General features: G+C 36.7%; 1 protein-coding gene and 1 non-coding gene across 2 annotated transcripts; both read left to right on the top strand.

Moving 5' to 3' along the window:
* Positions 1–1,310: 1,310 nt before the first annotated feature.
* trnag-ccc (transfer RNA glycine (anticodon CCC)) lies at positions 1,311–1,381 on the top strand. The gene has a single exon. It is a non-coding gene; the product is annotated as a tRNA-Gly (tRNA).
* A 191-nt stretch (positions 1,382–1,572) lies between these two features.
* On the top strand, positions 1,573–14,443 carry LOC127627942 (cytotoxic granule associated RNA binding protein TIA1-like). The gene is made up of 12 exons (XM_052104569.1): positions 1,573–1,801; positions 2,702–2,798; positions 3,553–3,651; positions 4,494–4,548; positions 4,695–4,782; positions 8,859–8,934; positions 9,081–9,189; positions 9,342–9,440; positions 9,737–9,821; positions 9,901–10,039; positions 10,219–10,373; positions 12,907–14,443. The coding sequence occupies exons 1-12, from the start codon at positions 1,773–1,775 to the stop codon at positions 13,043–13,045; spliced, it is 1,170 nt and encodes a 389-aa protein (XP_051960529.1). The 5' UTR covers positions 1,573–1,772; the 3' UTR covers positions 13,046–14,443.
* The last annotated feature ends 1 nt before the right edge of the window (position 14,444 follows it).

Below are 14,444 nucleotides of genomic sequence, written 5' to 3'. Positions count from 1 at the left end.
GCCGGTGCAAAAACGCGTACAGGACACGTTTATACACAAAATGCAGAATGGAGGGTCTCCTTTTAAGAGTTATTTCAAAAGTTGCATGAGATGCATGATAATGGTTAAAGCAGTTTGTCTATTGCATGTTTACTGTATGTAGAAAAACATATGTACAAAATGGGGGACAAACCAGGTAAAAAATACTATTAGTTAAAGAATCACCTACTGTTTAGTAATATTTATCCAGCACAGTGCTGAGGACAAAGAGAGAATTGGCCAAGTTCACCTGCGTGCTTATCATTTATATACATTTGTCTCCACTTTGTGGCAACACAGAGAAATGCATCAATTGTCATTGTATTACTCATGCTGTGTATTGACTAGATTTTACCAGTGTCGACCCTACTGTTACCTTGCATCGATAGAGAAGCTGCAGTGCACGATTTTCATACTGTTCCTTCTCATCGGAGCCTGTGCTATCTATTTTTCAATGGAGCGTTGTATTATTTCAAAGGGTTTCTGCAAGACAGGATGCTTAAAAAGTGAATGTATTGTAGGTTTCGCGTGGTTTTGAGATCTTCACGAAATGTATTTTCCAGCAACAATCCTGGACAGAAGGATTTCAACACCATAAGTGACCTGATTTTGGGCCACTTTGACCCAGAAACACATTTGGACTTTTATGAAATATAGTAAATAGGAAAGCATTTAAATGTTTGTATCACTGTATGGATTATATAATCTATCATGATACACAAACCAGAACGTCATAATTTATGCATTGTATTGAAGACATACAAAATATGAATTGATGAATTTCATGCGTTCAGTTAGGCTTTAATTTAGCAATAATAATAATAATAATAATAATTTGTAATTAATCTTTGCAGATATCTCCTGACACCTTTGGCATTTTTTGCAGTTTTGGGTTCGTCAGTTTTGTTTTGTTTTTTTTATGTGACTGAGAAACTATTTCCAAATAATGTTTAATAAGAATATTGACATACTGAAGTGGTCAACCAAGTCTCACAAAAAGCTAAAATATATATATTTTTTAAATGCTTTAAAAATCTTTACTTTGACTTACAAATATGTAAACTTTCAATTATGTTCAGTCCAGAGGGTAACATCGACATTAGTTTTTATTAATAAAAATAATTACTTAAAACTTGATTATTGTTCTTTATTTTATTTTTAAATTTTGATTAAAGAATGAAGCAAGGTTATAAGATTAAATTTCCAAGATGGAGTCAATAACATCACAAAACATACAACTGATTATATTTCACAAGACAACACCATGACATATTTAAAGAACAGTTATTGTAGCGCCGCTGGTGTAGTGGTATCATGCAAGATTCCCATTCTTGCGACCCGGGTTCGATTCCCGGGCGGCGCACGTATTTTTTTCCACGTAAAAAAACAAAAATCACTTTTCTGTTATGCTTTTCTTAAAAGCACTTAGTATAATTTTTTTTTTTAATATGCTGGACTGAACTCAAACGCCTTTTCAAATTTGGCTTTTGGTGCGCTTTTTAGTTCGTTTGCGCATGCGCACTCCCATTTCCGGTCCGGTTCCTCCGCCATCTTATGTCGCTTTTCTATTGTTCATTACTGGATTCAGCCGAGGCGGCATTTCACGTTTACTCTCAGTACAACCCGTTTGGTGTAGAACAGAGAGGGCAACAACACGGGAAAGACAGAGACACCGCGGAACTCAGGATAATCTCAAAATCGACACAAGAGGATTTTTATCTCAGGGTTCGGTGTCTTAATTCGATCGGGGAAACATGATGGACGACGAGCAACCGAAGACCCTGTACGTATTTATCCCCATTGTATACTTAAGACAAATAACTTCAGATCAGCCAAGAAGGAGAAGCACTGTCCGTCCAACTTTTTTAAACCACAACCGTTATATTTATCTGTTAATAAAAGCATCGAGTGTAATGTTAGGTCTAGCGATGTACAGATACAAAGCAGACGTGTACATTATGTTCCTCTCAAACAAAAGCTCTGATTGCTGCACTGTGAGATTTAATCTGTGTTTGTCGCTTGAGAACACCGCAAACAACGCTCAGATGTGTGGTTTTAAAGCATCGCGTAGTCCGCGTGTTGGTTATTTATTGGATAAAAAATGCAGGCCCGTTGAAGGGCCGCTAACACGCAGTGCTGTGTATGTGAAGTTGCTTGGTACTTACTGAAAGCTCATTGTCGTTACATTGAGACAAAGAGACAGTCTAGTATATTCACTGGCGTGTTTCCAACGCTTTTTAAATGAATAAATACTGTGTTTTGTGCACACGCATGACATGCAGGAAGCGTGAAAATAGAGATTATAAATAAAAGAGCTAACATGAAATGCTGGGCGAGTTATATTTGACTGTTTAATCCCAAATGCGAAAGTAACCCCGCATTTGTTGCTGGTAGGGCGCATGCTGTGCGATCGCTCTTCTCCTTTCTTTGTTTCAAATCTGTACATCTGAGATTAAACGCAGCTCATTGCTGGATGACTAACTGGGGGGGTTTGAGGTTAAGCAATAGCCCACGTGTCCTATAATTTACCTGATTTAATTTTAATGTAGATTAGATTGTTTACTGTGGCAAAGATTGCACACGTGGGCACAATGTAACGAATTTGAGTAACTCAAATCACTGATGTCAATAAATGTTTCTTGTTTTCAGCTGGTCGGCTACTCAATGTTCTCATTTTTTGCAGGTATGTTGGAAATCTGTCACGGGATGTGACCGAGGCCCTTATTGTGCAGCTTTTTGGTCAAATTGGCCCCTGCAAGAGCTGTAAAATGATTATGGATGTAAGTTGTACATTTGGACTGTCAATTACTACACACAAAAAATTATTAGAGTTTACATGATTTAATCATGTACATCGGTTCTACATGATTCAGTTAAGTTAAATCAAGATATTTTTCTCTTGGTTTAGCTCATCCTTTGTCAGAAAAGATCATTTGTTGACGTAATTTAAACATGATGGAATAAAGGTATTTTTAATTACCATATGAAGTAGCCTGAGTAATTTTTTTATAGTGTTCTTTACATGATTCATTTCTTCAGTTTTACATAGTATTTTTGTGTCATACTGTCTTGTTAGGCTATGCTAGTTAGCTAACCTTTAGCTAGCAATAACATTCATTAGCATGCTAAGTGGTATGTGCTACTACTTGAGTAACGCAGTGTACAATATGGCATGTGGACCCTTTCTCAACCACAATGGCATATCCGAATCTGTTTTAAATTCCAAAATAAAAACATTACACACTATGAAGTCTCTCCGTTTTATTATCTTGCTCAAAAGTGCATAAAAACGCTTAATTGTTTTTTATTCTGTCAAGTCCATGCAAGTCAAAGAAAACAAGAAGAGAAATACAATTTTGTTGTGCAGTTAAAATAATTAGTACATGATTAAACATGGATAAAACGATTTAGTAAATCGAACAAGCTACGTTTCCCACTTTTTTTCCTTCAGTGTATGCTATCTTAAACTAAGCCGTTTGTTTGTATTTTTTTTATAATGTGTCCCTTTTAAGTCTAATCAGATTTTTGCTTTAGACGGCAGGTAACGATCCATACTGCTTTGTGGAGTTCTTTGAACATAGGCACGCAGCATCCTCCCTCGCAGCCATGAACGGGCGTAAAATAATGGGTAAGGTAAGCTATCGTATCTACAGGGTGAGTTGGGCTGGGGCGGGAGGGTGGGGTAAATAAAATGAACTGCAGACGAAGCACATAATGTTTCATGTAACATGTATCTAACTTAAACCTGTGACTCTGAGGTCAACATCAGCCTTGTAACCTGGATGTACAATGTGAACGGAGGGAGATTTTGTCAGGCTTGTCATGTTGACCTGAGATTCTATACTGTTCATGCTGAATTAATGCGCATTTCATGATTACCTATAATAATGTTTTATGAAAATAGTTCTTGATCCACCTTTGTGGCATAGACTTAACCTTTCAATGTCTTTGGTTAGTAGAGCATTTTATACTCATTGAAATGGATTTCCACATCAACCATCCTGAGAAAAGTAGAAAACATCAGCCACGTTCACTCATAGTCATGTCACCATCTCATAAATATCCCTCATTTCCCCTTTAAACATGTAGAAATCTTCAAGTCCTTAATAAATGATACATTAGAGGCAAATTCTCAAGATTCTTTTTCCCTATTCAGTTCAAAATATTTTATCCTCAACAGGTAATGAAGGACCATTTGAGGAGTAATACAAGTTGGTAATTTCACTTGTTTTGTAAGTCCCTTGTTATTTGGACTTTTTTTACTACCAAGATTTTTTTCCTATTCAAATAAGTGCTCAATAGGACAGTAAAGTGTGAATTCTGAGTATCGTCAGGTCTCCCTCCTCTCAACTGTACATTTACTGTGAAAAAGGAGCTATGGCAAAGTTCAAAGCAGCACATTGATCATGTCTACTTAATTTCTAACCTTTTTCTCACACTTTCTGCTCTGCCCTCCTGATACCCCTATGTCTTAGGAGGTAAAGGTCAACTGGGCTACCTCACCGAGCAGCCAGAAAAAAGACACAACCAGTGAGTTTTTATACACTTTATATGTCTGTAAGCTATTATGAACAAGCAGTTCAGTGTAGCTCTCTACTATAACACTAAATGATTCACCAGCTGTTATGTCTTTTAGAGACACAAGAGAATTCAAGTGATTCTTGGATATTTTTCAGATCACTTTCACGTCTTTGTTGGAGACCTTAGCCCAGAAATCACCACTGACGACATCAGAGCTGCCTTTGCACCATTTGGAAGGATATCGTAAGTGAAACGGCATGATGCAATTTGAATAAATGAAATCCCTACAATGCTTTAGCTTCTTTGAGTCATTGAGTGCGTTTCAATGCACAATCTAATACTGTTTAACTGCTGTTTAAAGTGTTTACACAACCTGGCAAGGCCATTAGTAATTTAATTGAAACCCAGTTATTAACTGTCTTGCCAAGGTTAATGCTTAATACCACGATTTCACTTTCCATGTAAAACGAAATGGCAGTCTTAAGTTTCTCTTACAAATATAAATTTTTTTGTGTAAGCTCCACTATACTCAAGAAATGTAACATATTTTTAAGATTTACGCATTTCAGTTTCATAACAAATTTGCATAAAATTAAATTGTGTAATTTAAAACAAAATGATAATTTAGCTAAATTCAACTTAAAATGTCTTTTTTTTTTTTTTTTAATTGTTAAAGATTACTTGAATTTGATGTGAAATTGAAATGCTTAAATCTTAAAAATATGTTTTGTGAAATATTTTGTCGGCTATATATGGCTCTTGTGTAGTGTGAAACTTGTTTGCAAGCCATAGTGATGCAGCCTATGGTTTGTCAGTGAGGCGTTCATTTAATGAATGATTAAACGGATTCACAAATCGTTCTAATTCATTCATTAGGTAATCCGTCTGAATCAATGTCTTGTCCAAGCAATCCCCATCCATTCACAAACAATAGATAAGGTCATGGACATTCATTGATCAAAAAGTGTTGGCAAATTCTTGTAGCGCTGGGTGATTTATTATACTTAATAGTTTTATTCGAATGCATGTTTTGACTAGAGCCCGACCGATATGGGATTTTTGAGACTATACTGATTTTAGATGGGGAAATTCAACGATTGCCAATTTAGTGGCCGATATAGCTAATTTTTTTGCTGGAATGAACAGACCTTTTCTATGTGGATTGTTCACCGATATGACTATGCAAAAGGTACTCAGAAGGCTGCTTTCTTAAACAAATATTTTTATCAAAGAATATTTGACATTATTATTATACTTTGTCAACAAATTCTAGAAATGAACACTGAGAACATAAAGAATAATTAAAAATACCATAAAACATTAAAAACATCAGTAATGTTTAGGATCTGTCAGTTGCTGACCATTAAAATAAATTCAAATAAAATAAATTGGCTAAATAAACATCAGTACAGTTTCAAATACAGTTTTTATTCTTAATTAAAATTAAGAATAAAATAAATAGCTTAATAAACATCAGCAGTACTGTTTAGTATCAGTCAAATGCTGACTATATTAATACTGCCAGTCAAATAGGGGCAGGATGTAAAACGAGAAGCATTTACACCTGCCAAGTCAAGAGATAAACAGCGGCAGCAGTGTTGCACAACGCATTCTGCCATCCAAGTTCAGGGGAAACTTTCAACAGTGGAAAACCAGACTTTTCAATATTACATTTTATAAACGCAATGACTGGAATTGTTCGGTTGAAGGGGGTGCCAAACAGTGACTCCTGAACAAAACCGTTTTGTGAATACATGTTTACACATTAGCTTCCACTCAGCTGACAAGCTATGAAAGTAGCTATGTGGTTAGTTAGTTAGCTATAAGCTCGTTGTCACAGAGAGTAAAAGATGGACATTGTTTATTTACTTTCCAGCATTGCGTCTCACCAACTAGGTAACAACGTAGCATGAAATCAACACTCAACAGACACAATCCACCACCGAACTGTTGTCTGCTGAGCTGTAAGAAGATGCTCTGATGTTTACTTTTAAATCTGCTACATTACTGACTGCACTGACAAACTATAGTTGGCTAACATCAAACAGATATGAGCGACATGGTTATCAGGGACAGGATTAGCATTATATTAGTTATATTGAAAAGGGGAAAATGATGGGGTTATTGTTTATTAACTTTCCAGTATGTATTACACTAACTAGTTAGCAACTTACCGAGAAGACACCGCTCATCCGTTAAGTTTAACTCCACTCTGTCTGAAGAACCACCATCAACTCTGTAAATGGTGGAGTCGGAGCATGCTCTGCTGGACAAACTACATTATGACACCAATTCTAAAGCATTGTTTTCTACATTATATGTTCTGAAAACAGTTTTCATATCTGTGCATATCGGTAAACATGTGCCGATACAATGTATCGGTGAAAGGCTAATATCGGCGGGCACTAGTTTTGACTACTATTTTGGGTTAAATTAAGCTTTTACATAAAAATATTAGCTAATGCTATATATGGATAAGTTGCCAGTCCACCAAAGGCTGAATAAGAGAAAAACGCTTGACTTGACGCTACCACTAATCTGATCAGCTGCGTGTGCGCTCCAAATGTACGTAACCTAAGTTAACAACATGGAGACTGATGGCTGTTCACGTCAGGATGAACTTGTGTGATAGGAAGCCGGTAATATTTAGAGTGTGATTGTATCTGACTTGGTACAGCATGCATGTTTAGCCTACACCTTAATCAGACCATAATTGGCCTTGGCTTTGTGCTCTTGTTGAACAAAATATTCTACTTTAAATACCCCCATAATAAAGCATTAAGGACAGGACAGTTACGGTCCTTCATATCAAACCACATGGATAGGCTTTAAATCAGAGAATCAAATATTCACTGCTCCTTTTACCATGAGGATTCAGATATATTGCTAATTATTTGCTTTTATCTGTGACTTGTCAAGTTCACTTCATCAAAAGCCAACATTTGTGAAGCAATAATTTTGACAAACTTTGTGAGTTGAATGTTAATGATAATCATTTATCATTTCATATTGATGCACTGTTCAGCATGTCTGCAAATTCCCACTAGAGGGCACCGCTAGGGGTGGAAATCACAAGGTAACTGGCGATATGATGATATATCGATATTTGTATATTTAAGAGAACTGTTTCCAAATGACCAAATGCATATAGAAGTGCCAATTTACAAAACAAGGCCAGTTTATTTCCTAATATCTATGTACAATGCAAACCATAAGCATATTAGACCTTACTGGCTCCCTGTTTCTGTGGTTAGGTTAATGTAGCTAGTCTTTCTAAAAATACATTATTTTGATTTAGTTTGGACATTAACTTCTAGGGACTTCGTAGAGTAGGTCCCCTTTTTCTTTCTTTCAAAGTAATCTGTCACAATAAATACCACTGTTATATGACAGTGAAGCAGAATACTGATGCATTGCTGTCTTTGATGAGAAATTGATTTCTACGTAGATAACTTTCAGATAGACTTGGTTTAGATAAACATTCATACCTACATTGGCCAAAAAGTATTTAGTCATTTTCTTATTTGACACTATTATTTCGGAACATCTGGTTAATTTAAAATTTACAGTTTGACAACTTCCTGTGTGCTGCACTAACATTTTTGGTGCATTTGTCTTGCATACCTTTTGGATTCTCTAATGAATAGATCTTTGATTTCTCTATCGAGGTTGCCTTACATTCTAATAAAGAATCGGCTTAAAGAATAAATATCGGCTGCCAATATTTATTGACCAAATTAAAACCATTGGCATATCAGTTATAAGAATGAAAATGGTGATTTGAAAAATCAATGGTTTATTTATATATAATTAATTAGTAACCCTCTTTGTAAAGACTCTGTGAATTCAAATGCACAACCCAAAACTCCTAAGAACATGTAATATTTCACATTAAGGCAGAAAAACGGCATAAACAGGCGCAAGAGTTGTGAAAGCGAAACTTGCCTATAGGTTACATAAGTAAAACACTTTGAAACCAGCAGACTTTGATTTCGGAGATAACGGGATGATCTCCATTAATGCTGCATGATTGATTGAATTAAGATTGAAATCGTAATTTAACCTTGCACAAATGCTAAACCTTAAAAGGCTGCATTTTAAAATATAGACAAGTTTAAAGGATTCTTGTTAAAATCTGTACTGGCCAAAAAAGTTCATATTGGTGCATCCCTAATAAAGAATATTAGTTGAATAATTGTGAAGTTAATTTTTAGTTAATTACATTTAAAAGTTGAAAAATCGATATGAATCGTCCCCCTGGATTTTATTTGCATGTTGCATGATTGTCTCTGTTCTCAGTGGATTTGTTCTTTTCACAGTGACGCACGTGTTGTGAAAGACATGGCGACGGGGAAGTCTAAAGGCTACGGTTTTGTTTCATTCTTCAACAAATGGGTGAGTCCTTATCCCAACATCAGGAAAGGCAGGTTTTTAACTAGGCAGAATCATGGTGTGCATGTGAATTTATGGTCTACTTTGAAATCCCAGAAGTCTCTGTTGTGGCCATGTACTGATGTTTGTGTTGCACTGGTTATTGGCAGGATGCAGAGAATGCCATTCAGCAGATGGGAGGCCAGTGGTTGGGCGGCAGGCAGATCAGGACTAACTGGGCTACGAGAAAACCCCCAGCACCCAAAGCCACCTATGAAAGTAAGTTCATATTCATGAAATGTTTTAAGAAGGAACGATGATCAAGGTGGTTTATTGAAACCATCATACCTATTTGTATTAATATAATTATTAACCTAAAAACTCATACAAAGACCTCATGATTAATCCGTTTTCATTGTGATTTGTTCTAGCAACCAACACCAAGCACTTGTCCTTTGATGAGGTAGTGAACCAGTCCAGCCCCAGCAACTGCACTGTCTATTGTGGTGGAGTCAGTACAGGCCTTACAGGTGAGAATTTCTATATTTAACGTTAAAGGATGCACCTTACAGTCCAGATTTGATTCTGTTTTGCCTTTTTTTTTTTTTTTTTTTTTTTGTATAGCAAGTGATGATAAAAGGCATTTTGTCTACTTATTGTCTGTTATTTTGTGGTACACAGTCAATTATTCATTTCTATTAACACTGCAAACAACTTCGGTAAAATATTTCATTTGCCATGCAAAAAAGTGACAATGCTGGAAAATTCTTATGCTTTAATGGATAGATGAATATATATTTTCTAACGTTCTCTTCTTTTTCCGAAGAACAACTCATGAGACAGACCTTCTCTCCTTTTGGCCAAATAATGGAAGTTCGAGTGTTCCCAGACAAAGGCTACTCATTTGTGAGGTATGTTCATTCAAGCTAAGACACAACACTTACAGGTCGTAACCATAAGGACTGATAACTCTTTTCTCCATCTCTTCAGGTTCAACTCTCATGAAAGCGCAGCTCATGCAATAGTGTCTGTTAATGGCACGTCTGTAGAAGGTCACATAGTGAAATGTTACTGGGGAAAAGAGACTACAGACATGGTCAGCCCCATGCAGCAGGTGCAGGTACCCCAGGTGAGCAGGAGAATGTTTTCATCCCATGGTTTGCTCTGAAGAGAGGGTTTAGAAATAATCCAGCTAAATGCCACTTAAGACAAAATAATTGCTTGATGGAATGTCCTAGAGCTATGTGGAACATCAGAGTTTCCTGTAAATACATTTTGAAAAACCTTTCTGTGATTCTGATTTTATAGCAAAACAAAGTTGGCTTCGCCGCACAGGCACAGCCATATGGTCAGTGGGGACAGTGGTACGGCAACGCACAACAAATTAGCCAGTATGTCCATAACGGCTGGCAGGTACCCACTTACGGCGTGTACGGACAGGCCTGGAACCAACAAGGCTTCAAGTAAGTAATTTACATGCTTCACTAATTAGTGCAAATAATTCCAGGCATATGCTCATAGTGTTCAGTGTATTCTCGGTTAAAAAAAAATCGGGCCACACGCGTTTAGTGCTTGAGCACACTGCTGATGATGAAATTTGTGTGAGGTGTCCTTGCCTAGCTTTCACATCTAACCAAAGTTTACTTGGGGCATAAGAAAGCTTAAAATATGTGATCACAGATTTGTGTGCTGATTGTGAGTCACAGATTTTTAGGGGGGCTAAAATGAAATTTAGGGGCCTAGCAACGGCAATTCTGGCCACGCAGACTCCCCAGCTTATCAGGTCGGATCTACCACATTTTAAAAAATATCATGCTTTTTTGTTTACAATTTGAATTGGGCAGTGTATGTTGCATTCATTTGTGATTTTGATTTGCATGTGAAAAAAAAAAAAATAGGACAAATCCATTTGTCTGGTCACTTAGGCAGAGTTACAATAAATATGCAACTGCCAAATGTTTTGAAGAAATGCTAAAGTGACACTTAAAAATATTGCTGAACTCTTATCCTAATGGACATTATAGTGGCAAGAGGGTTGACCAATCACTTTAAAAATTATTATATAATTTTTTTTATGCAGAAATATCCTTTGGAGTCCCATTATCAATAACTATTAAAAAAAGTTTTTAAAAAAATCGCAACGGTATGCCAAAACATACAAAACCACACATGGCCACTTTTACGCAAATACCTATAACTCCTGAATGGTATGAGATATTTTCTCAAAACCCGGGATACTTATATATGGGGTCATTCTAAGGACATAAAAAAATTGCATACCTCGGCCATGTGATGGCGCTATAAAAATGTAAAAACTAAAAATGGCTCAACTAAGGATTGACCTGTTATTTTGCATGCAGTGTCTGTCCAACGCGCCATCAAGTTCTATGAGGACAGTTGCATATCTTGAAAAACATGGCCGCCATTTAACCAATCAACTTTCAGCACCTCTTAGACAAGATTAACAAAGGCTGATCGTAACGAAATGTGTTGGCATGTTTGACTCTTGGCCCTAGAGGTCTGTTCAAAATGTTAAAAAAAAGATCACCAGGAGGTGCTCTCGTGTTATACATGCGTGTAAATCACTTAATATCTTGCGGTACGTCATACAGACGCACGTTAAAGATATCACTTGATAGATCTCCACTTCTGAAAAAATGTGCCTTTACCATTAGTGCCAATCAAATAGTTTGTTAAATATTTTAGGTAGTAGTTAAATATTTTAGGCTAGTAGGAAAAAAACCTACTTTTGTAAAATAGTCTGTAACGGGTTCAGGGTGGGCAAGGAGGAGGCGGGAACTGGCAGAACAGTCAATATAACTTTTAATGTCATAAAATAACTGAAACCTATCATAAAACACAGAGACACACACACACACAGTAGCCCCATGTGACTCTAACTGGTGTCCCAGCTCCTCATCCCTTTCCCGGCTGATTCGGCACTGGGCATCTACCGTTACAGCCCGGCCATGCCCTTCTCGTCATATATTCCTTGTTTTTACGTGAGAACCTGTACAGGCAGAATCTTCTATTTGTCTGGAAGGATTTTATGGGTGTGGCCTAGATCACAAAAAGCCAATAAGACCTACACAAAAAGTCCTATTTTCATCAAACTTAGTATGCTTATGCAAGATATTTTGAAGAATCATGCAAAATTTGTTAGAGATCGGACAATAGTGGCGCTATAACAGTGCTCTCGTGTTTTACGTGTGTGTGAATGGTTGAGTATTCTGCAATGTTTCAGACAGACACGTCATTTATATCATAATAGATCTCATTCTTAACATCGTTTCCTCAAGAACCATAGGTGTCAAATTGTTCGTTAAATATTTGAAATTATATAAAGAGTTACTAGTAGGTTTTTCCACTCAACCTCGACAAAACCAGTGTAGTACAATTCTCTGAACTTCTAGATAAATAATTATATACAAACGTAGAACTTTATTTAGAATGGCTATAATAGTAATTTAAACATATGGGTGTGGCTTAGTTTAGCCAATAACGCCTAAACAAATTAAACGTGATTCCAAAGCAGCATGCAAAATTGTGTGTGGAACAGACAGTAGTTGGCGATTTTATATATATATATAAAAAAAACATCTCTATGGTTGTGTATCTGTGAGTGCTGAAAAATAAATGGCTTTATCTCCATTTTAGGTGCTTGCCAGGCTATCAGAATAATTCTTAAAACCTTTGCACATGCACTTAAAGTCCCTATGCCACTTGAACACCGGTAATTGCTGCTTGCAGCTATATTTGATATTGTTTTTCACCTTACACACACACAAAAAAAAAACGTAAACTAATGTTCATGACCAAACAAACCAGTTTGGAATTTGTTTTTTAGTTGAATGTGAGACAATGTTCAGTGTTTGTGCAGTCATTATGAGGTATTTAATGTACTGGAAGTCACTTGGGAATAAAAGTACCTGTTAAATATTAGCTAGTTTTTCCTGTGCCACTAACTTGACAGTCTTTTTTTCTTCCTCTATGTAGTCATTTACAGGCTGGTGCTGGGTGGACTGGGGTCAGTGCAGTGAGTAACGGTGGTGTGGTGGAGCCTGCACAGGGAGTCAATGGGACCATGCTAGCCAACCAGACCAGCATGGGCACTGCAGGATACCACACACACTGATGTGCCAATGGACAACTCTAGCACTCCACTGCGGCTGCAGCAGGGATTTACACACAACCCCCTCATTCTCAACCACAAAACTAGAAGCCTGGCATGGGGAGGGGAGGGGAGGGGCTGTGCCATTTTCTTCCTTTTTTTTGGGGGGCCCTCCCCACCCCTCCACCTGTAATTTAACTTTAGTTTAGGTGGACTATGAGGCAGTTCTTGCTTGTCATTGTGGAGTCTTGAGTTTTCCAATACTGGGATTAAACAACACATCCTGATACACACACATGTATTCAGACACATTAATGCACACCCACATAAATCCATAGGTCATCGGCCTGGTGTCCGACGGACTTAATCGGAGAGGACTATGCCATTTTAAACTCAAAAGTACTATAAATAAAATTCAACAATAACTGCAACTTTTCCATTTTGCGTTTTGTTTTGTTTTTAGAGCAATTTCAGCTGCTGATTTTGTAATATATGAAGCTTTGCCTTTTTTTCTTTGGACTTGCCATTTTAAAAGCAGAACTGTTTTCTTGAAAGGAGCGATGACACCATCGAATCATGTGAAATGTCAAACCTTTATCTTTGTTTATAAAATGAATAAAATGGATGTCAACTGTTGTATTTTTTTAATTAGACATTCAATTTCTCTAACTAAACCAATTGCAGGGATTACTGCCACATTTTTTTCCTTGACGGCAGATAAATATTGCACAATATTAATACGTTTTCACAAAAACAATTTGATGTTACACAAATTTTAGGTATTTTAAATTGTTTTGCATTCCACTTATTTTGAGGGCTTATAATTACAGTATACCGTTCTGTTTGTAAATAACGAAACAACTGTGTTCAAGTGTTGGGAGGCTATATAAAGAAATTTCAAGTGTTTATTATGGATGCATGCATGCTTTTTTTTTTTTTTGTAGTCTGGTGGGTGGGATGGAGGGTCAGGTTTGGGCTTCATCTGAACTTCATCAATAGCGGCGGCTCTGTTAAATGCTGATCCATGTGGTTTAATGGATTCTTCCTGAGAAGTCTCGTGGGAGAACATACTGCAGTGCAAAGATCCATTCTGAACATTTTGTTAGAATGACAATAATTCTGTGTATAATATCTAAATAACGACTTTTTACATGAAGTGTTTAGTATTGAGACAAGAAACCTGAATGGATCAGAATTTTGCACTGTTGCCCATTGGAGTTTTATAGACGAGACCTATTGTGTTGCCTTATTTTGCATTGATTACATTTGGTGAATAAAACGATGATCATAAAACATAGGCAGTGCCTAAGAATGATTTGAGATCTCATGTTTTGAGGATTTTTCTAAAGAATGTTCATCTACTATTGTGTTCTTTGTTCCATTAAAATGCAAATGCGATCCAACATTCCTGTCTGTGAACTCG

This window comes from Xyrauchen texanus, chromosome 3 (genome assembly GCF_025860055.1).
Source record: "Xyrauchen texanus isolate HMW12.3.18 chromosome 3, RBS_HiC_50CHRs, whole genome shotgun sequence".
Taxonomy (NCBI): Eukaryota; Metazoa; Chordata; class Actinopteri; order Cypriniformes; family Catostomidae; genus Xyrauchen; species Xyrauchen texanus.
The sequence above is the reverse complement of the archived record's forward strand: the minus strand, read 5'-3'. Positions and strand labels throughout refer to the sequence as shown.